The sequence below is a fragment of the Pituophis catenifer genome, unplaced genomic scaffold, assembly GCF_029215685.1.
Source record: "Pituophis catenifer annectens isolate HBS135680 unplaced genomic scaffold, rPitCat1.0.hap2 SCAF_4, whole genome shotgun sequence".
NCBI lineage: Eukaryota > Metazoa > Chordata > Lepidosauria > Squamata > Colubridae > Pituophis > Pituophis catenifer.
Genome location: NW_027256884.1, coordinates 35,761,296 through 35,785,709, shown reverse-complemented (window position 1 = coordinate 35,785,709; position 24,414 = coordinate 35,761,296). Strand labels below are relative to the sequence as shown.

At 37.0% G+C, this 24,414-nt stretch overlaps 1 protein-coding gene across 1 annotated transcript in view; it reads left to right on the top strand.

Moving 5' to 3' along the window:
* MAP4K4 (mitogen-activated protein kinase kinase kinase kinase 4) overlaps positions 1 to 24,414 on the top strand; it is a 161,457-nt gene that overhangs the window by 84,200 nt on the left and 52,843 nt on the right. The window contains exons 4-9 of the mRNA XM_070943306.1: positions 6,992 to 7,117; positions 9,029 to 9,139; positions 10,256 to 10,346; positions 16,964 to 17,094; positions 19,645 to 19,699; positions 20,845 to 20,923. Of these exons, the coding sequence (XP_070799407.1) occupies positions 6,992 to 7,117; positions 9,029 to 9,139; positions 10,256 to 10,346; positions 16,964 to 17,094; positions 19,645 to 19,699; positions 20,845 to 20,923 (593 nt within the window). The remainder of the gene's footprint in view (positions 1 to 6,991; positions 7,118 to 9,028; positions 9,140 to 10,255; positions 10,347 to 16,963; positions 17,095 to 19,644; positions 19,700 to 20,844; positions 20,924 to 24,414) is intronic.

Here is a 24,414-nt window from a genome sequence, read left to right as displayed (position 1 = left end):
TTATGACATACTAAGCCAGATCATTTGGCCCATAATTTCCATACACTGTTCAATGTTCTCAATTTCAGTTCCATTGTTATCCCTAGGCAGAATAATCAATGGCAAAAAATAATAGGCATAGATCATATACTTGGAAGCACCATATTTTCTAAATGTTTGAGAGAGACCCACAGACAAAAACTTGATAGAATCAAATTAAAATTGTGTTTTAAACTTTCCATATTTAGTATGATTACCTAGATTGTGGTTGAAATATAGACAAGTACAGTAGTGGCCAAAATTGTGGAAACCTTTTGGGAAAAGTGTATTTTCTAAAACTAGCTAATAACACCACTTTTTTTTTTTTTGGAGTAGTACCATAAAATGATATATCAATGGAAAGATAATTTAATCAAGAATGTAATGCAATAACTTTCATGAAGGATTTGCTATTAGAATAGCAGTTACAGTATAAAGAAGAAAAGTGAAACACATAGAAAAATGAGATATACAAAAATTATCACCATAGAAAAAAACGAGATAAATAAAAATTATCACCATTATCAGTTAATAGTTGGGTAACCTTTAGCATGAATTACGGCTTTATAACATCTTCCCATGAAGTGAACCAAGTCTTTTAGTTCTGCAGCTGTTATAATGTGAAACCAAGATTGAATGATTGCTTCTATTAACTGGGTTTTATTGCTGGGTCGCTTCTGGCTAACAAGTTTCTTTAGTCAGCTCCATAGATTTTCAATTGGGTTAAGGTCTGGACTATTTCCAAACTATTCCAGCAGTGGAATATGATTATCTTGGAACTCCAAAAAAAAAAAAAAAAGTGGTGTTATTAGCCATTAAACCACAAAAATACACTTTTCCCAAAAGGTTTGCACAATTTTGGCCACTACTGTATGGTATGGAGAGAGATATGAATTATATTTGTTTCATTAAACAACAAGCTTGACTTTTCTCCTGCCTGATTAGTCAACAGTACTTTCTGCTATTGTTCTTAGGCAAGTATGGTAAATGTAGATGCCTGCTTATTGTCAACAGCTCTTCTGTTGGTATGAGGTCATGTCTGAGATAGACACGATTACCTTGTGACTCCCTTCATTATTGCTTATGTCTACATTTTAGCTGCAAGGTTTCTATATATGCCTGGCAGCATTGATGTAAATATCTGACCCAAGAATATACTCTTATCAGTCCTATGACTGCTGGTATTGCACTACAAATCTGGTAAAGAAGACTTTCTCTGTTAAAATAGGTATGTCAAGGTACATTACGTACAGCAGCACAAAATAATCCTTGATGCTGAATAAATTGATATTCACAACTATGCAAAGCTTACTAGAATACAATATGGATAATAAATATTCATTTAAAATGTTCTTTAAAAATGTTAGATCTGACTTTTAATTTGATTCAGATTATTAATAGTTACTAAAATATTTAGCGACATATAAAAAGTAGCTCAAATTCTATGATGAACATACACATTTTATTGCTTGCTATTATGGAAAATAAGCTAACAGATCAGATAAAACCTTTAGATTTTTAAATCAGATACCTTATGTTTGGGTTATGGAATGGATTTGAATAGAAAGTAAAAAGAAATTTCCAGGAGATCAAGGCCTTTTACAGACCTCCTCATTATCTTAATTCCCTCAGCTTCAGGGACCCAAGGCTATTTTCTGTTTCAAATGAATAGAGTGTAGCTATTGTAGTTACTCTTTCTGCAGGTAGAAGTATCTGACTGATCTTGTCTGGGCCAACAAGCTAAGCAGGCTGAGGCTTAATTAGATCTTGGATGTTAAGTACTTAGGCTATAAGTGCCAGACTAGGAAGTGGGAGGGAAAAAATCCAAAAGATGACAATGATAAATCATTTTCATATTAGAGCTAAGTAAATTGCATGGACATGTCCACAAAGCCAGTTCCAAGACTTTGTTTTAAATATGGCAGATTTTTTTCTTCATATGTCTAGAATTAGTGAAAACTGTGTGTGGTGGAGCTGTCTGCTAAAAATAACACTTCCTTGGACGGATTCACTCTTTTTCAAAGAAAGCACTGTAACGGTTATTTACATGTTCTGAATAAGGTACATGTAGCATAATTTAGGCCAGTGTTTTTCAAACTGAGAAACATTACGATGTGTGGACTTTACTCCCAGAATTCTTTAACCAGCATATTGGCTAGGGAATTCTGGAAACTGAAGTTCACATGTCTTAAAATTGCCAAGTTTGAAAAACACTGATCAAGGTAACGATGAACATTCTGAATACTATTGCTTTTAATAAAAGGATAAAGTTACCCCCTTAAATTAATTTTGATATAAAAAAAGTTTTACTACGTTTCATTTAGCTCATAGTTTGTGCTATAAATATTGTCTACATATTTATTGCAATTAATTATTCAGCAAAAAATGAGTTTTGCATGAAGTTCTGATATTGTTTTAGGAACCAATTCCCTCCCTCTCTCCCTCTCTCTCTCTCTCCCTCCCTCTCTCTCTCTCTCCCTCCCTCTCCCTCTCCCTCCCATCCATATCATAAGTCATAAACTTGCATCAAGTGCTGGAGAATTAAAAATATAGTAGCACAGATGGAATCCATGAAGAACCAATTACAATTATGAAATTAGGTGATGCCTTACCAGTGACAACAAACAAATAAGTTTTCTCAAAGTAATTATTAATGAATTGGAAGCAATAGCCTCTTACATTTGCTAATTAGACTAGACAAAGTTCTGTTAAATAAAGAAGGAGGCATGTGGATAGTAGAAGACTTCAAGGCATGAATATTGTTATTTTGTTCTTTGTCAGCCCACCCATCCCTACTCCAACTTCCTTTTTTGTTTTTTTTCCCCTGCTGGAAAGAAGAAGAAGGATGGATGGATGGATGGATGGATGGATGGATGGATAGATGTAGCTGTAGCTGTAGCTGTAGATGTAGATGTAGATGTAGATGTAGATATTGTATGTATTTATTTCTATACACTATATGAAAGTAGTTTGGGTATACATGAGAAAGGAGGTAGCATATGTAGAATCAATGGTAATCTAATATTTTATAGATTTATTATTTTTATAGTTATTTTATATCACACACATCTGTCTTCTGATCTTCTATTACATGCCATTTCTGGCAAACATTCATAAAGTATGACACTACCTTACTAATTGGGCAAGCGAAAAACTGTAGAAATGTTTTTTGCTGAAATTAAAAGTGTTTTAGCTATGTTTTAATCTTACCTATTGTGTATAATTCCCTAACATTATTTGGTGCTGATTACATATAAGGTTAACTAGTATTCTTTATAATGAAACTAGAGAAAAGTACCTTTTAAAATCAGCAACAGAGCTGAACACTATACTAAAAGAATTCAAAGTGGTTTTTATTCATGCTTGAAAAGCTACTTTCAAACAGATTCAAAGGTTTGGGCATGGCAACATGGTAACAAAAAACGTTGCATTCTTTAATTTTTTTTTAAAAAAGGAACCATAATGTTTCCATGCTGATGTGAACCACACTACTAACATTTTGTATCATTGTCTTAAATCTGTCTGACTTGACTTGTCTTCAATTAGAATCTGCTCCTTATGAAATAATAGTTTTCTCTGGTGTCATCACTAGTGCCACAGGGAGTCTTTTCTCATGCTTGATCATGATATAATTCAGGCACCTAGTTGTTTAAAAAAATAATGTTAACCACATGTCCCCTGAAAAAATTGTGTCCTTATTATGTAATGACTGACTTAGCTTTAAAAAAAATAGACAAATTCACTGTCAACAATTTTTTTTATAAAAAGTTTTTTATTTTTGAATACATTAAAAACAAACACAAAACAAGCAACACATGTATACAAATCATTTTTCCATTGTTAACAGCTCGTTTAAGGTGATCCTTTCTTATTATTTACATATATTCTAACTTTATCTTAATCTACTTAAATAATCTAATTTCCTTTGTGTCGACTTCTCTTTACTTTGATCTTCAGCACATTCAATCCATATTATCACAAAAATAAACAATAGAGTATTATTTCCGTTACCCTTTTTTCCCCCTTTATTCCTTTTTTTCGTTTTTCCTTTTCTCGCAACAATCATACCATCTAAACCATACTCTATAGTAATCTGAGTCCTCTCTTTCCTTAAATTCCTTTGTCAGCTTGCCCATCTCTGCACATTCGAGGATTTTTTTTGATTAAATCCTCTTCTGATGGTGGATATTCCTTCTTCCAGTTTTGTGCATATATTATGGGGGCTGGAGTTAATATATGTAATATTAAATATTGAATTTCTCTTGTATAGTTTTCTGTTGGAATCCCTAATAAGAATTGCTCTGACTCTTCCTTTACAGGTTTCTGTATTATATCCTCTAATAGTTTTTTAACTTTAGTCCAAAATTGTTTTGCCACCGGACATGTCCACCAGAGGTGGTAGTATGTTCCATCATTATTCTTGCATCTCCAACATTTCAGTGAATTACCAGGGAACATTTTTGCTATTCTAGCTGGTGGGAGATGCCATCTATGAAACATTTTCATCTGATTTTCCTGTCAACAATTTTTAAGTGGCAGCTACCATGTTTCCCCAAAAATAAGACCCTGTGTTATATTTTTTTGAACCCTGAAATAAGCACTTGGCATTATTGCCATGCGCTTAAAAGCCCGATTGGACTTATTATCAGGGGATGTCTTATTTTGGATAAAGAGGGTACTCTTATGCCCTAGGATCAGATGCAATTTATCAGTTGCCATCAAATATGAAACAGGATAACTGTTGCTGTTAGGTTCCTGTTTTGAATTTCTCATAGACAAAAACGTAGCAAGAGATGCAACATTACATAGGCATCTGGTCTGTTCCAGCAGATCGAACCTTATTTTCTTCGTACTCTGTTTGTTTAAACTGGATTATATATGCTTTTGTCACTTCAGTGTAGCAAAAAGTTTGTAAGCTTGCCTTGGTTCCTGAGAGGCTCAGGAAATCCTTTCTAATGTCTCCATAGTATTAAAAAAAGTATATTTTTTTAAAAAAATACCATGGAGATACCAGAAAGTGAAGCTGTTAGCAACCTGGTATTAGTCTACAAGCTACAAGTTCCCAATAATTTTGGAAAACTTAACAGTTTCCCAAATTATAAATTCTGTTATTTTGAATTCCAAAACATACTTCCCAGTGTTCCTAAGATCTTATTTATATGGCATCTAAAATGTACCTCAACTTTCCATTTTCTTCTCTTTCTACACAGGTTAATTTAAGGTTTCCTCTATTTGTCCTAATATAATTCCCAGGCCTTTTCTCTTTGATCAGGTAACTGGCCAAAACAGATTCATGGCCATGGCCATTTGTGTTTAAAATTGTAATATAATATTAATAGGTTCCTTTCACGGGATTTTGATTTTAGTTCATTTTATATGAAAGAATAATATTATAAAAATTAAAATAACTACTTAATTCATGGAGCTTTTCAAATTCATATATCTATGAAAAGATTTAATTTCTGTTACTGAAGCTTTGTTAAGCAAAGTAGGTCCTATTTTTTCTTTATTGCATACACTTTTCTGTCCTTGTATTTTGCTCTCTTAATTTGGATTATATTCTGATTCACTATTAATTAAAGCATACTTATCTTAATAGGTTTTTATGAACAAGAATCAAGAAAAAATGCAATGAGAACATAAGAAACAAGATTTTTTTATTCTTTACATGCATCCCTGGATAGGAAAATAAAAAAGTATTAAGTTATAGCATATTTGTGTTTCTAAAAATCTAAAAAAATTGAGTGATGCTGTATCAGTAGCCACCAGATGTCAGTGCAACAGATCCTATCTTAAGCTGATTGTTTTTTTCTCATTCTGTTTTGAACAGAATATATTCTATAACCTACAATTGTGCAGTAACTATATATTAAAAATTTAGATATATTGATTCATGACAAGTATCTTAACTATTATTAGAAGGCAGTATTAAAGATTAATACTAAAATTAAATAATTATTTATTCAAAAAGTACTGATATTTCTTTATTTCAAACATTTGACTGCGATTTTATCTATGATTTTATGAGTAATGAAGAAAGTGTTTTGGAGGAAATTTTTCATTTGCTGCAGAGTAATACCCTATATTTTATCATCTACTTTTTGGTGCTGATAGTTAAAACTATAGTTTTCTAAATATAGCCATCTACAATGCTCTGTATCCCCTTTAACATTTTAAAATGTTCAGATACATGTGGAGAAGACCTAAGTCTTATCCTAAATTAAAAGTGTTGAGTTTGTATTTGAATCACATATCACCTTTCCTTGATCCAACTTTCACCAGACCCAAACCAATTTTAAAAAATCAAGTAGGACACAGTTAGAAAATGGTTCCAAGAAATATAAAGACTTTACTTCAGAGTTTAAAATGTTAGTTTAAAATGTCAGTTATGGGACAGTTTTTAATTATGGAGAACATATATTATAAAGAACTTTTGCAACACTGGGATTAAAAAAACTATTATACTAAATATGTGGAATAAAAAAATTAAGCAAAAATATATTCGGACGAATGTAATATATATAAAATCACTTTCTAAATAAAGGGATAAAAATATCACCCATTTGCTAGGTACCTAATATACAGTTATAGATTTACCTTGTTTTAAAAGAGGGTATAGGGTTTTTTTTCCCTATTACAATCTGCTTTACTTTTTCTACTTATTTATTCTATTTCTATTTATTTATTTAATATATATTATATCTCTTCTTTTTATATAAAAAAGCAAAGTATGGTAACAAAGTGAAGTAGTGCCTGTAATTTTTTAAAGAGTTCTGCTTGATTTAGGTGTGAAATATTTTCTGTAACTAAATTAAGATCCTGTTTTATGGATTGCTAATAATCCTACTTTGCAATATACTCTGGCATAACATTGGTTACTGTAAAGCTAATAAGATAAAATTATATTTGAGAATGTATCATGTACTCATCATGTATCATGTACAATAGGCTCATTGTTGTTGTTTTTCCAAAGGATGAAGAAGAAGAAATAAAGCTGGAAATCAACATGCTGAAAAAATATTCCCATCACAGAAATATTGCAACGTACTATGGTGCTTTTATTAAAAAAAGTCCCCCAGGACATGATGACCAACTGTGGGTAAGGACATCTTTCATAAGTTTGTACATAACTTTTCTTCTTAGATCTTGAGAGCATCAGGTTAAATAAACAGGATTAGAATGCAACAAAGTCTTACAATATTCTAACAGAATTAAAAAATAAATTGCACATTTGTGTGGCACATCATTATATATTTTTGTGACATGATTTATTGACAGCAAACATTTATTTATACCTGTGTTATGTAGCAGAACAAGAATATGAAAGGAACTGTTATATTCCTACTTTTAACGCTTAATAGAAACACTGTTAAGTTAGGGCTAATTCTTTCACACAGAGGTTTTAGTGAAATTAGTATTATTACAAAACAAAGAACCAAATGCTTTCCAGAGCTAGGTTTTTTTTACATCTATTTAGTCAATCCAATGCTTTAATTAAAATAAGGAGCTATTTATTTACTTTGCGCAACAAAAGTAACTTTGCTCAATGTTGGACATTTTTTGAAAACTTAAAAAAGGATTTCTCAGTTGCTTTGTGAGAAACAGTGCTCCATGATGTCATTCTGGCCACATGACAGCAGAAATGTCTTCGAACGGTGCTGGCTCAACAGCCTTGAAACGGAGGTGAACACCGCCGCATATAGTCAGCAAAGTATGACTAGCAGAGTAAAATCCTCAGGGGCTCCTTTCCTTTGTGAGAAAAAAATATATTGATAGAATAAAAAGGTTTCCAAAGGAAGATTCACAATTTTACCATGCTTTGTAATAGCATGTTATTTGTTCATAACAATGTGAAATCTCTGTCTATGGAGATTCTCAGTCATCCAGGTCATGGTTGTCCCAAAGGTTGCCTCTTAAAAAGGCACCTGGACTTTCTGGTTTTTCTTTGAAGACATTTCACTTCTCATCCAAGAAGCTTCTTCAGCTCATCCAAGAAGCTTCTCCAGAGCTGAAGAAGCTTCTTGGATGAGAAGCAAAATGTCTTCAAAGAAAAAACAGAAAGTCCAGTTGCCTCTTGAAAAAGCACCTTTGGAACAATGTGAAATCTCAGCTGACAGTTCTTTTGTGGGTGTTGGCCTTAATATGCATTGAGTTCTTCCCCCAAACCTACGAATGTATAATGTGTTGGCATAGTAGATGTATGGATCCAAACAGCATGGCCTTTTGCAATTGACAGATAGAAATATTGTCAATGAACAAATTTTCTATGTGCCATCAAAGATTTGGTGTAGCACCTAATGTGCTGATAACCATTGAGACCACTACAACTTATTTATATCACAGTTTTTGACTACTTTTTCAATTATATATGCCCAGCAATTTTTCATTACTAGAACAGATGCAGTGCCAAAAGTGGTGAATATTGTTTCAATCAAAGATCTTCGTATATAAACACCTTAGTTTTAGTAGTCTCATTCTTTATGCACTGCTTGATTATCTGTATCGTGCAGTACACAAGTAGGGTTTGCACATAATGATAAAAGAGCAGTCTTCACACATTACTAACTTTGAAAATTGAACCTCAGTAGTATTGTTTGGTATCACTATAAGTAGGGACAGTTAACCAGAAAATGATAGGAAAAATCAGTTAATGTTGGGGGAGCAACAAAGAGGATGGTGTTATGGAAGGTTCTCATAACTGGTTAATTCAGGTTAAGTTAGCTAGTTTTTACATAAGAAAGATCCAAGGCAGAATAGTTAGGCAGCCAGTTTTACTTAAGAATCTTTTATAATATAATGTACAAATATAGCCATGAAGTGCACATCTTATTCTCTGAATGCTAATAGGCTGATATGAAATAAACTTTATAATTGTCACTGAGGTTTAAGTTATAATACATGTGATATAATCTTATGGGAACTTACTTTATTTCAGTAAATTCATCCAAATGGCATGTCATATATGAACTGAAGGTACTATGAACAATTGTTTTGTATTCTGTTTTTTTAGCTTGTTATGGAGTTTTGTGGTGCAGGCTCTATTACGGATCTTGTGAAGAATACAAAAGGAAATACTTTGAAAGAAGACTGGATAGCATATATCTCCAGAGAGATTCTCAGGGTAAGAAACATGAAAAATGCATTTCTATTTAAATTATTAAATTTTAAATTCTGCTTCGGAACCATTACTGTTATAGTTATCACTGATAATAAAAAGGCTTTTTTCTATAAGAGAGATTGCAACTGTATCAGACTTTATACACATTCATGCAGACGCATACACAGAATAGAATTTTGCATTCCTGACCAAACAGTATCTTTAATCTGCAAATAACTAGATAAGGCTATATTCTCCCTTATAGAGAGAAATCTCTCTCTTTCAGAATGCATTACTACAATAGCTTGTGTGATCTTAATTATTGAGTAAAGTTATTGTCATTGCTATTTTATATTCTATAATGTCTTCCTATAATGTCTTATCTTTCTGTACAAGAACCTGATTTTATTAAGTTCTCTTATAAGTCTGATCCAAGCTATCTTTTTTTCTTTTTTTTTGGCAGAAAATTCATGATTACTGGTTGTGGTAGTATTCGATTCATAAAAAGCAATTGGTTCAAAGTGTACTTTGAATTTCATTGATATATAAATGAATGAAAAGAAGCAAAGAATTGTCAGGATTGTGCATGTATTTATAAATATTTTACAGAATTTGTACCAACCTTATGGATTATTCTGCCTACAAAATTTATATACAAAATATGCAAAATTTATATTAGCATTATCAGTTACTGTATAGGTAATATGTCAAATAATCAGGTTTCCTTTCTAATTATACTTTGCTTGCTATATATTTTTTTCTACTCTTGCCAGTAATTTTCCATAAAGATCTGTAGATTGGTTTGTCATTCATAACCATAAATCTTACAACATTCGCTCTTATCAAGTATGTTCCAGAAATGTTTTAAAAGTTGTGAAGTTGTTATATATATTAAACAGTGTAAAATTATGCATGATCCTTTCCTTATGTTTTATGAGTAGTCTGTGTTAATAAAAACATCTTCTACAGTTCCTCTTGTTAAATAACATAGAACAAAAAAAGAAATAGCAGTAATGATTTGGGGAAAACATAGACTACAGTATAACATTCTGCAAGCCTGAATCTTGCATACTTAAGGAAAAAGAAACAATGAATTGTTTCACATGAATTGTCTTGCTTTTTTTTTTAAAAAAAATGCAGGGATTGGCACATCTACATGCCCATCATGTGATTCATCGAGACATCAAAGGACAGAATGTATTGTTAACAGAAAATGCAGAAGTGAAATTAGGTAAGTTAATTAGACTGTTCTTAATGTCCTTCTGGCTTGTTATTTCATTTCAATTATTATTTCATCTAGTAACAACATAGCTGGAGAAGTATTGAGAAACTATCTGAATAGTCAATACTATTCAGGAAAATTTTGGAGAGTGTGAATTTATCATAGTTTATTTAGTAATAAACTAAATAAAATAAAAATGTGTAGTCCTCTAACTCAAAATCAGAGTTAGTTACTTTTTAACATTCCATGTGCTTTTTCTTCCTTTGAATTTTAATGTCTGCCCTTTGCTGAGAATACCAAAATTGTTGGATTTGAATATGTTAGGATATTCTTGCATTAGTGCTTAAGATCCAAGCTATTAAGTACATGAAAACAGTGTTGAAAGGGCCCATCCCAGCTCCCATAATAGAGCAAAATCATTTAAAGATCATCTGGCTCACTCTGCAACTTAAGATGTGGAATCTATTATTTTCTATCATAGTTGTTAATCAAATCACGTGATTGTTAAGCGAATATGGCTTCCTCATTGATTTGCTTGTTAGAAGCCAGATTGTGGTCTACTGACTGCAGGAGTCTGTAACTCTCATAAATGCAATTCAGTTACAAACACCCAAATGCAAACACATGATCTTGGCATGACACATGACCATAACTTCAAGGATAGGTTGTAAGCCATTACAAAATGGCATCACTGGAAAAGACATAGTGGTTCAGTTTCCTTTGATAACTGGTTCCCAAGATGATTTGAAGTTGTCTGCCAATATTAGTTAGGTCAGTCCACCAGGATTGTGGTATAGTTTTAGCCAGTAGTAAAGATTCAAAATTCCAAAAGCTGGACTGACCTCCACATCTTATTGAAGTATTGTATTTGGGACACAGTGAGTAACTGAACATGCATTTCAGAATTTTTGTTTTATTTCTAAGGTAGCCTTGCTGTTATATGTTCATAATTTAGCCACATGTAGCATTTGTGCTTGGGCTTTAGCTGCAGGCAACTGAATTGAACCAGGAATTATGAACCCGGATTATTGAAGGTTAAGATGAAGGCATTGTGGTTTATCGATGGAGATCCAAAAAACTTTTGCAGAGGGTTGTTTTTTTTAATGTTGAGATTGGCTTCTGGAAGAGGAGAATGTCAAAAGGAAAGTGAGAGGGAGATGGGCATGGTAAGTTTGATGAGAGGGTGGAGAAGTAGAGAAACAGAATCGAAAATTTGCAGAGGCGAGAGAAAGGGGTGCTTGAAAATGGAATTGGAGGAAATGGAAAGAGAAGATAGCCAATTTATGACTGTGGTTCCCTTGGAATCCTCTAGATCTTTCTAGACTCCTCTGATCTTCCCTGGATTTTACTGGCTTAATTTCTTGGTGCTGTCATTGACTGGAGCTAAGCCTTAGTCCAAGAACCTGAGAGTTAGCAGATGCAACTTTGAGAGATGGCTGGACTGTTTGATAGAGATGGAACTGAAGAAGGAGATGAGTCCTCCTGACTTTGCCGGCAGCTGGACCTACTCACATGGACAGGGCGAGTTGTCCCATTCCAGAAAGGAAACCACCACCAGAGGACCCTTTTTCTTGGTCTTGCTAGATGGAACTGCATTGGCCTTTTTGGCAGCTGCAGCACACTGCTCGCTCATATTTAAATGTTGTCCACTGGGACTCTAAGATCCCGCTCACATTTATTACTATTGAGCCAGGTACTACCTATTCTATACCTGTGCATTTGGTTTTTCTTGCCTAAATGTAAAACCTTACTTTTCTTACAATTGAATTTCATCTTGTTAGATAGAGCCCAGTGTTCAAGTCTGTTAAGATACTTCTGCATCATGAGCTTGTTTTCTGGACTATTGGCTAATCTTGTCAACTTGGTATTGTCTGCAAATTTGATGAATTCCCCTTCTATTCCCTCATCTATATCATTGATGAAGATATTGAAAGTCCTGTGCCTAAGATAGAGTCTTGGGGTACCCCACTGCATACTTCCCTCCATGTAAATACAGTTTCATTAAGGATTACACATTGAATGTCAGCCAGTTACAAATCTACCTGGTGATGATGCTGTCTAACCCACTTTTTTCTATTTTACAAAGTAGTAGGTTGTGTATACTTTATGAAATGCCTTACTGATGTCCAAGTAAATTATACCTACAGCATTTTTCTGGTCCTCTAATTTTGTCACTTTGTCAAAAAATGCAACAGGATTTGTGTGGCATGATCTGTTTTTGAGAAACCCATGTTGGTTTCTGGTTATGATTTTGTTTGTGTCTAGGTGTTCACAGACTCCTTGCTTGAATTATCCTTTCCAGAATCTTCCCAGCTATTGATGTCAGACTGATAGGTCTGTAGTTTCCTGGAACATTTTTTTTAAAGATGAGAACTACATCAGCTCTTTTCCAGGCATCATATAGTTCCATGGTGCTCTACGAACTTTGAAAGATATAGTTCAGTGGTTCTGAGATCACATCCGCCAATTCCTTCAGAATGTTGGGATGTAACTCATCTGATTCTGGTGATTTGAACTCATCTAGAGTGAATAGGTGATCTTTCATCTTTTTCCCTTTTTTTGCTTATTTTGACTTGCATTTGTAATCTGCATTTTACAGGGTTTTTTTTTTTTTTTTTGATAGAACGGACTGAGTTTTTTCCTTTTGTGTAAAGACAAATTCAAAAAATGAATTAAGTAGTTTTGTCACAAGGCTTAGTTCATTTTGAGCTTTAGCTTTCCTGACTTCATCTGTGCAGGTTCAGTCTGTTTGCTGATATTCTGCCTTAGTTTTGTGTCCCTATTTCCATATTTCATATTTGTCCTTTTTGTCTTTCAGTATATCAGAGAGTTCTTTGTGCAGCCATGCTGGTTTCTTTTGAGTTCCCTTATTTTTTTTTCTTCATTGGAATTGTGCTAGGCTTTTATAATCTTACTTTTCAAAGTTTCCCAAGCTTCTTGGGTTGTTTTCCCCTTGAAGATTCTCACTCATGGAATTCTTCTCTATCTTGCTCTAAATTTATTGAAATCAGCTATCTTGAAGTCCAAGAGTTTAGTTTAACTTTTTTTTTCTATTGCTTGTGCTTGCATAATTTTGAATTCCAATATTCTATGCTCACTTATTATTTATTATTATTTATTATTCAAACTTCTATAACGCCCTTCTCCTTTCGGACTCAGGGCGGTGAACAGCCAAAATAAAAACATTTATACATAATATTGCAATTAAAAATAGATTTAAAATAATTAATAAATTTGGCCCATGATTTAAAACTTGTCAATTTAAAATCAGTATCAAAATTTTAAAACCAACCCTAAAATCAAGACAGACCGGCTAACTGAAAAAAGTAAGTTTTTAGGGCCCAACGAAAAGTCCGGAGGTCGGAGATCACTCGTATCTCTGGGGGTAGATTGTTCCAAAGGGTAGGTGCCACCACAGAGAAGGCTCTCCTCCTGGGAGTCGCCAGCCGGCATTCTGGCCGATGGCACCCTGAGGAGGCCCTCTCTGTGGGAGCGAACCGGCCGGTGGGAGGCTATTGGTGGCAGAAGGCGGTCCCGTAAGTACCCGGGCCCTAAACCATGGAGCGCTTTAAAGGTGATCACCAACACCTTGAAGCGCACCCGGAAGTCCACTGGAAGCCAATGCAGCTCGCGCAGCAGAGGAGTCACATGGGAGCGCCCCGTCGCTCCCGTAATCCCCCGCGCAGCCACATTCTGCACCAATTGAGCCTCCGGGTATACCCCAAGGGGAGCCCCATGTAGAGAGCGTTACAATAGTCCAGACGAGAGGTGACGAGTGCTTGAGTGACCGTGCGTAGGGAGTCCCGGTCCAGAAAGGGGCGCAACTGGCCTTCATGTGCCCTTCTAAAGACAGCCGTGCGTCCAGGAGGACACCCAAGTTGCGGGCCCTCTCTGTGGGGGCCAATGATTCGCCCCCAATAACCAGCGATGTCGTCAGCTGGCTATACCGGGACGCCAGCAGCCACAGCCACTCGGTCTTGGAAGGGTTGAGTCGAAGCCTGTTTCTCCCCATCCAGACCCACACAGCCTCCAGGCACTGGGACATCACTTCCAAGGCATCGTTGGGATGGTCTGGGGTGGAAACGTACAGCTGAGTATCATCAGCGTACTGATGGAACTCCACCCCAAAACCACGGATGATCTCACCCAGCGGCTTCACATAAATGTTGAGCAGGAGGGGCGAGAGGACCAACCCTTGTGGCACCCCACAAACAAGGCACCTTGGGGTCGACCGCTGCCCCTCTGTCAACACGGATTGCAACCGGTCGGAGAGATAGGAGGAGAACCACCGCAAAAGGGTGCCCCCCCACTCCCAGTCCCTCCAGCCGATGCAACATGATACCATGGTCGATGGTATCAAAAGCCGCTGAGAGGTCTAATAGGACCAGGATAGAGGAATAACCCCTATCCCGGGCCCTCCAGAGATATCCACCAATGCGACCAATGCCGTTTCCGTGCTGTACCCAAGTCTGAAGCCGGACTGGAGCGGATCCAAATAGACAGCTTCATCCAGGTACTGGGGAAGCTGTCGCGCCACCACACTCTCAACAACCTTCGCAATAAAACGAAGGTTGGAGACTGGATGATAGTTAGCCAAAACAGCCGGATCCAGGGATGGCTTCTTGAGGAGAGGCCTCACCACCGCCTCTTTCAAGGCGGGAGGCAGGACACCCTCACTCAAAGAAGTGTTGATAATCCCCTGGAGCCAGCCTCGTGTAACCTCCCGGGAAGCCAGCACCAAGCAGGAGGGACACGGGTCCAATAAACATGTGGTCGCGTTCAGCCGTCCCAAGATCCTGTCCACGTCCTCGGGAGCCACAGGATCGAAGCCCTCCCAGATAACACTCTCAAGGCCTGCCTCAGTCATCTCATCTGAACTAACCCAGTCGGCGGCCAAGTCTTCCCGAATCTGAGTTATTTTATCATCCAGATACTGTACAAAGTCCTCAGCTCGGCCCTGCAAGGGGTCCTCCCGCGCTCCCAGATGGAGAAGGGAGCGGGTCACCCTAAACAGGGCGGCTGGGCGGTTATCTGATGACGCAATAAGAGTGGCAAAATAACTAGATTTCGCCGCTTTTATCGCCACTAGGTAGGTCTTAATATGAGACCTCACCAGTGTCAAGTCAGATTCGGAACAACTGGCCCGCCAACCACTCTCTAGGTGTCTTTTCCGGCGCTTCATCTCTCTCAGCTCCTCGGAGAACCAAGGAGCTAGGTGAGTTCGGTGCCGGGTCAGAGGCCGCAAAGGCACGACCCGGTCCAAAGCCCCGGCAGCCGCCCTATCCCAGGCAGCCACCAGGTCATCAGCCGAGTCATGAGCTAGAGTCTCAGGAAATGGCCCAAGCTCCATCTGGAACCTATCAGGGTCCATCAGGTGCCTGGGGCGGAACCACCTGGTCGGCCCCGCCTCCCTGCGATGGGGTGCGGCGGTCAGAAAGTCAAGTCGAAGGAGCGAGTGGTCAGACCATGACAAGGGTTCAATATCTACATCCCCTATATCAAGGCCACTCAACCACTGACCAGAGATAAAAACTAAGTCCAGAGTATTTCCCCCCATATGAGTAGGGCCGTGAATTACTTGGGTCAGGTCCATGGCCGTCAGGGAAGCCATGAACTCCCGAGCTACCTCAGATGTTTCACCGATGGATGGCAGGTTGAAATCCCCCATGACCACAAGTCTGGGGGTATCAGCCGCCACCTCGGCTATAACATTGAGGAGTTCGGGCAGGGTCGTTGCCACGTGGCAGGAAGCCAGGTACGTGATCAACAGACCCATCTGCACCCCACGACCCCACTTCACAAAAAGGGACTCACATCCGGCTATCTGAGGTACAGTGGTCTCCCTTGGATCAAGACCTTCTCTTAGAATGACCGCCACCCCCCCCGCCCCTGCCCTGAGCTCTCGGCTGATGAAATGCACGGAAGCCTGATGGGCACATCTCCACGAGGTTCCTGTAACTTCAAGGAATTTATGAAATACATTTTCATAAGTAGGTAGGTAGGTAGGTAGGTAGGTAGTATAAATGTGCTTAACGACATTTGGAGAGAGTGAGACTCTTGGTCTTGGAATAATTTATTATTAATTTCTCCTCAATATAATCATTCATAAGTGATCTTTTAAGACAAGTGGTCTCTTTTAAGACCAGTGGAAGTCAATGTCAGAATTACTGTTTCAATCTTATGTTCTGATGAATTTTAATGAGTAGCAGAAGCAGATGTTTGTCTATTGTAGTGTATTTAATTTACACCATCATTTAGATACTGTGTCAAAAGTAACCTAAAGATAATAAATGTGGCATAAAGAGATTTTCTAGATTTGTATGTATACTTTCTAGCTTATTGTTACTTTCTTTCCATTCCAAAAATTCCTTTAGGGTTTATTGTGACATAGTACAATTGTTTTTGACAATCTTTAATCTTTAATACGAGGCTGGATTTGATGAAAAATATCGTACAATGAAAAATATGAATAATTGCATACATTTTAATGGCATTCCATTTGCTTCAATATTTAATTAATTGCCTGGCTTGAATTAATTAATTATGATTGCACAAGATTGCCTCAAGTAATCCTTGAGAATTTACTTTCATGTGTTTAATTCTTCATCTCTTCAATTTGAATATAGTGGATTTTGGTGTTAGTGCGCAGCTGGACAGGACAGTTGGTAGAAGAAATACTTTTATTGGGACACCTTATTGGATGGCTCCAGAAGTTATTGCCTGTGATGAAAATCCAGATGCAACATATGACTATCGAGTAAGAAAAATATTAATTTTTTTAATATTGTATAATATTAAATATATTAATATATTAATAAATATTAAGTATAATATGAAATAATGTTGTATTTCCTGTACTTTCATCCATTAGTTTTGGAAACAAATGTCTTTATTTTTAAATAATCATTAAGGTTTTGTAAGGAAAGCATTATATTCCTTCTTTTGACTAAGGAAGATTTCTCTTTAAATTGAGGAGCAAGATAAGCCAACATAACCTGGAAAAATAAATCTTAGATCACACCTGATGTCAAAGCTTATTGTTTTAGATAATAAACGTTGCTCATTTTTTAGTATTTCTGTTGTAGGAAACAGAAAATATAATCTTTTTGGACTCAAGGGCCACCAATCAAGTGATTATTTGGTGCCTCCTGCTGAGATTCCGATGCTCCTTCTTAGCTGTCATTTTCCTACCATATTCATGTTCCTGCAGCCTTTCAAACAGCAGAGGCCTAAACTCCTACTTGGTTTATGTGTGGGCCTTTGAATCAACTTGACTCCTGGGAATTACTTAGCAAATTTACACAATTTTCTTGGTACCATTTTTCAAAAGTGGTTTGCTCTTGCCTTGTTCCTAGGACTGAAAAAAGCAACTGAACAAAAAGAAGTCACTGGTTTCCATGGGTAGTATAAGAACTCACAATTTCCCCATTTTTAGTTCAGTAGTTTTAACTACTAGTCCTAACTAACTGGGATTAAGTGAACATGAAATCAATTTTAGGAGGAGGTTGTGGTTGTACAGCTGAATCCTGTGGAATATTCAAACATTAAATTTTAAAGACTCTCATGTTACATGGATTTCTTGTTTTTGAAATTGAGTTTGCTTCTTCAAGACCATTTTGAAGAAGCAAACTCTTCAATTACAAAAATATCTGAGCTTTATCATAGGAAACCAGTGGGGAAAAGATAACTCGGTATTTAATGTTTTCAATTCTAGAACAAAGTAATTCATCTTGCTGAGGAGCTTGAAATATTTCAGAACCTTGGGGAATATGACTTTACATCAGACTAAATACAATTTTTAAGTACACCTTTGTTCCCCAATGGGTAATTAATATTTGACTGTGCATTAATGTGGAATAAGAGGGCCAGAAGATTAATAATATTGATATCAATAATATTGGTATCAACTGTTTATAACTGAATGGTCTGTTGTATAGCATAGGATAAATATGGAGATCATTGAAAGAAAATTGACTTCATTAGAAATAATGAAAAATTTTACTGCGATACCTGTTAGATTTCATAAAAGAACTATAGTTTGAGGTACAGTTGTTTCCAGCTGTTCTTTATATCTGTGTTGACAGAGAGTTTCTTTATTTTTTCAGTCCTGAAATGCCAAATAAGACAGATAGAAATTAAATTAAATTAAACCTTCTGACTGACGATTACCAATTTTCCTTACTTTAGTCATACTGGTCGGGTGTGATAGGAATTACAGTCCAGCATATTTCAGTGATACTAGTTTGAGGAAAGCTGTGTGCAGCATGTTACAACTTCCCATGTTAGTATTAGAGTAAAGAAAAAGGCCTTCCTTCCTTCCTTCCTTCCTTCCTTCCTTCCTTCCTTCCTTCCTTCCTTCCTTCCTTCCTTCCTTCCTTCCTTCCTCCCTCAGTGTTTGCTCATTGCTATTAAGTGACTGTATTGGCCTTCAAGGTGTATTCTATTATTGGCTATGTCTGCATTGGGGATAAGAGACTTTGCATTGTTTCAGATCTGATACACATTTTCAAACTTTTTTTAAATAGAGTTTATATTTTAGGAGACTTGCTAGTTAAAAACTTACAGTAGTAGGCTACTGAGGAGCAGCATGTCCACATTCTTGAATCTCATACTCTGAAATTTATTTTTACATTTAGTTTGAAATAGAACAAGCAACATATTGGCAAAGATTTATAAGCTTTTTATAGTAGTGTTCTTGAGTGTTTTACAGTACACTTAATGTCCTAGTAGTTTAATTTTGCACAATCTTTGCTTTCCTGTTGATGTAACACCCATCAATTTGGTTTTGGTTTCTAAGTAATTGCATATCCAGAACATCAGAAAAACATCTGCTAGAAAAATATACCCGAAAGATACAGAATTTACAGAAATGTTATATCCATGGTTGGAAAAATGTTGTTTTCCCTTTCAGATATATAGGAAATCTATATGAAAACGTGTGAATACAAGTATTTGCATTATTTGTAATAAATAAATAAATAAATAAATAAATAAATAAATAAATAAATAAATAAATAAATAAATAAATAAATAAATAAATAAATATAAACTTTGAAGTGGAAGAGATTTAAACTGCAAAGATGCTAGACATTGTCCTACATAAGTTACTTTAATTTTTTATATTTACATAGGTAAATAACACGTTACTTATTTTTTTCAGAGTCAAATTATTAAAAAGACTGAAACTATTTAAAAACAGTGAAGGGGGGAGGTTGTAATTCCACTATTTCCTTTATAATATATGAGCTATAATTGACTGAGAGAAAAGTGGATAATGTGTATGATGACATATGGTCTCCCTTTGTAGAGTGATCTTTGGTCATGCGGCATTACGGCCATTGAGATGGCAGAAGGCGCTCCCCGTAAGTGATACATATATATTGTTTATTTATCTGATTTCAGAAATGCAACCTATTCTTTGACTTACTCTTTGTAATCTAAATGTACCCTTGGAATATTTTGGAACACAATGATCTTCCCACTCTTAAGGCAGAAAAAATATGAGGTACCATAAATAGAAATTATTAGGCAGCTGTGACAAAGCCTTATTTTGCAGTGATTATGCTAAGCCAATAGAAATCCAACAACAGAACAAACCCTGCATTACAGAATTATTGAATTGATATTGAATCCATGTAAAATTTCTGATGAGGTATTTGATTCTGAGACAGTTAACACAATTACTCATTGCAAGAAGAAGGCTGTGCTGGTCTGTGGAGGCAAAAGATAGATAATCTGGTAGCACTTTTTCCAACTAACACATTTTATTTAAAAGCATGAACTTTCACTTCACTTCAATCCAATCAAATGCATGGAATGTCTGGATTGATGTAGAATTTAAAATAAGTAAGGGATGTGGGGGGGGAATGGGAGGATAATTGGCTGTACAGATGTATGTTTCATGTGGGAGAAATTACAGTTACCTTATCAATTAACAATTGTTGTTTTAAAAAAAACATAGTGGGCAGTTGAGACCTTGGGAGATTGCCTGAAACGTTTTATGTATGTCAGTTCAACACTGCTTGATGACCAACATTGCTTGATGATCCCCTTCATCTGTTGACAACAGCTTATGGCTTTGAATAAAATTTGTTAGTCAGAAAAGGTGCTATTAGATTCCTGATTTTATGTTATTAGCAGACTTAATGTTTAGTGCTTATAGAATGCCACAGAGCTTATTGCACATGGCAAATCCCTCATATACTGTTTTGCAAAGGAAATGAGTGTTTGGTCTCTAATTTCCAGGGGCTATGTGAAGAGGTAATTGTTATACTTAGCTCTAAGGCATTTTAGAGAACAGATGGTGCCTCTGAAATCACAGCACCTCTCTCAGCGTAAACACGATTCTATCCTCTCTTTGATCTACGGTTGTCAGGACTATCATTTTTATAATCTTTTGTTCTTGTCATAATCCCATCATTGCTTAGTTTACAATGTTAAATATATGTAGATGTAATTCAGTAATACGATAGACCTGAAAAATCAACTATGCAACTTTTTTTTTTAGCCCTTTGTGATATGCATCCAATGAGAGCCCTGTTTCTTATTCCCAGAAATCCTCCTCCACGGCTAAAGTCTAAGAAATGGTATGTGGGATTTGTTGGTGTGGTTGCTTTTTCTCTGATTTTGCCATAGCAGTTTCATTCACAAGACAGAGCTTTCTTTACATTGACCTAAAAAGTAACTTAAGGGGACGTGATGGCTCAGCAGTTAAAAACCAGTAACAGTCCAGATTTGAGACCCAAGCACCACGTGAAGGCTAGTTCCCTTTTCTTGCCCCAGCTCCTGCCCACTTAGAAGTTTGAAAGCATGCAAATGTGAGTAGATAAATAGGTACCAGTTTGGTGGGAAGGTAACAGTGTTCCATACGCCTTGGCGTATAATCATGCTGCCACATGACAACAGAAATGTCCTCAGACAATGTCCTTCAACTAAGAAATGGAAATGATCACCACCTCAGACACAACTGGACAGAGGAAACTTTCGCCGTGCCCTCAAGACACTATTGTTTCAACAAGCTGGGCTGTGAAGATGAATTTTAATGGTTGTTTTAGTTTTTTAATATTGGGGCTAAATTATTTAACATGTTTTTAAATTGTTTTTAAATTTTATGGATATGTGTGTTTTTATTGTGGCTGTGCACTGCCCTGAGTCCCTCGGGAGAAGGGCGATATAAAAATTTAAAAAATAAATAAATAAATAAATAATAAATACCTTTGTAAAAAAGCAATTTACAGAGAGATAAAATAAGATTTTATGCTAGTGAATCTGACCATATGTATTCAGATATATGTCAGGGTTCCAAGTAACACTCCCAACGAACAAACCCCCTAACAAAATGAATATGCAAATAGACATTTTCAGTCACTCACACAGACACACACAAACACAGACAGACAGACAGATACTTGTCTTTTGCATTCTTCCAGAATCACAGGGCAGGGCAAGTTAGATGGAGAAAGAATGTTGGTGCAAAGTATGGTGAATAACTTTCATTTATAATGCTCAAAGAAATTATTATTAAATAGTGACATGCTAACAGATAGTTCATTCATTATAATTTCTTAATAGAAATTCTTTAAAAAAAAAAAAAAAGAAATTCTCTTAATTTTTTATCTAAAATAGAGTAAACAGAACAACAATGTCACTGATTTTTAGCTTGAACATTGCTTTGTTAAAATATGTGAGGTTTTCATGATCATAACTACAAATGAGATAAAGAGTAGTTTATTTATTTGTTTGTTTGTTTGTTTATTTATTTATTTATTTATTTATTTATTTATTTATTTATTTATTTATTTATTGGTTCGATTTATATGCCGCCCTTCTCCGGAGACTCAGGGCGGCTTACAATGCGTTAAGCAATAGCCTTAATACTTTTGTATACACCGTATTTTTTGGTGTATAAGACACACCTTAATTTTGGGAGAGTAAAACAAGAATTCTACCTCTGCCTACCAGCATTTTGGAACAGTCTGGGGGGAATCTGCCTGGCAGCTTCGGGGAACAAGGCGGGTGCCGCAATTTGCGGCTGGTCACCCCCTTTGGTTGCCCAGCAGGCAGCTTAGGGAAGGCAATGGCCGCAATGACTTCACTCCCCTGCAATGTGAGGGGCTGCCACCTAAGCCCTCTGCGCCCAGGACCGAGCGAGCCGAACAAAAACTTCTAAAGAAAAATGCCCCTCCTTTCCAACCACCGCTGCCCGGATTCCCCAATGCAATAATCAGAGCTGCATTTCAGGTGGCTGGCGGCCAGTTCCCCTGCAACGTGAGGAGCTGCCGCCTCTCTGTGCCCAGGAGCCGAGCGAGCTGAACGGGAGCTCCTAAAGTAAAACACCCCTCCTTTCCAGCCACTGCTGCCCGGATTCCCCAATGCAATAATCAGAGCTGTGTTTCAGGCGGCGGGTGGCCAGTTCCCCTGCAATGTGCAGTGGGGAACTGGGAACCGTTTTGGATTTGGGGAGGGGATTTCAGTGCTGCTGCCTGAAAGTGCTTGGGAATGTGCAATGGGAAGAAAAGCACTTTCAGGCGGCAGCGCTGAAATCCCCTCCCCAAATCCAAAACAGTTCCCAGTTCCCCGCTGCACATTGCAGGGGAACTGGCCACCCGCCGCCTGAAACACAGCTCTGATTATTGCATTGGGGAATCCGGGCAGCGGTGGTTGGAAAGGAGGGGCATTTTTCTTTAGAAGTTTTCGTTCGGCTCGCTCGGTCCTGGGTGCAGAGGGCTTAGGCGGCAGCTCCTCACATTGCAGGGGAGTGAAGTCATTGCGGCCATTGCCTGCCCTAAGTTGCCTGCTGGGTGGCCAGAGGGGTGATCAGCCGCAAATCGTGGCACCCCCCTTGTTCCCTGAAGCTGCTGGGCAGATTCCCCCCCCAGATCGTCCCGAAGAGGATTGTTCCTCAGGCTGTGCCCCAACCTGCTGCCTGGAACTGTCCAAAAATGGCCTAAGGGTGGTGGACGGCGGGTGGATGGGGCTACATTCGGTGTATAAGACGCACCCAGATTTTCACCCTCTTTTGGGGGGTAAAAAGGTATGCCTTATACACCGAAAAATACAGTACCTATCTACGAGACCGCCTTCTGCCACCAATAGCCTCCCACCGGCCAGTACGCTCGCACAGAGAAGGCCTTGTCAGGGTGCCGTCGGCCAGACAATGTCGGCTGGCGATCCCCAGGGGGAGAGCCTTCTCTGTGGCGGCACCTGCCCTCTGGAATGACCTACGCCCAGAGATACACATGATACCAGACCTCCGGACTTTTCGTCGGGCCCTGAAAACTCATTTATTTCATCTAGCCGGGCTGGCTTGATCCCATCCTTTCGGTTTTAATTTGTAATTGGTTTTAACTGGGTTGTTTTAAATTGTAGGCCCAAATTATTTAATGTCTTTTAAACTGTTTTTAAATTTTATATGTTATATTTTATCTCGGCTGTTCACCACCCTGAGTCCTGTTGGAGAAGGGCGGTATAAAAATCAAACAAACAAACAAACAAACAATAAATAAAGTAAGTAAGTAAATAAGTAAGTAGGGCTTTCAGCCCCCCCTAAGCGGTGTTCTTTTTTATACAAAGTCAGTTTATTGCCCCCACAATCCGGGTCCTCATTTTACCTACCTCGAAAGGATGGACCTACCTTGAAAGGATGGACCTATCTCGAAAGGATGGACTCTTCTTTCCAGCTGAAGGAAAATTATTAAGCCTGCTAGCATATTTTTATATTAGAACTGCTTTTATACAAATTGCCACATTAATTCTCACTGGAAAATTAAACCCAGAATTTTGGTGAAATTTAACTTTAATAACAAGTAGAGTTTGCTTATTTTTAAATCTTATATTAAAAATAGTGGGAATTAATTTGAAGACTGAAATGAAAACCAAGTTCACTGTAAAATACTCAGATATCAAGTTAAGATGCTTCCTTTTTCTTTAAGACTGTGAATAATTTAATCAATTTAAGCAGGGAGTTGAAAGGCTGGTAATATTGTAGTCAAGCATTCTAGCTTAATGCAAAAAATGGTAATCCTTTCAAAGAAATTGTACTTAACTTTTATGCTGCTCTTTAACCCAAGAATTCTGT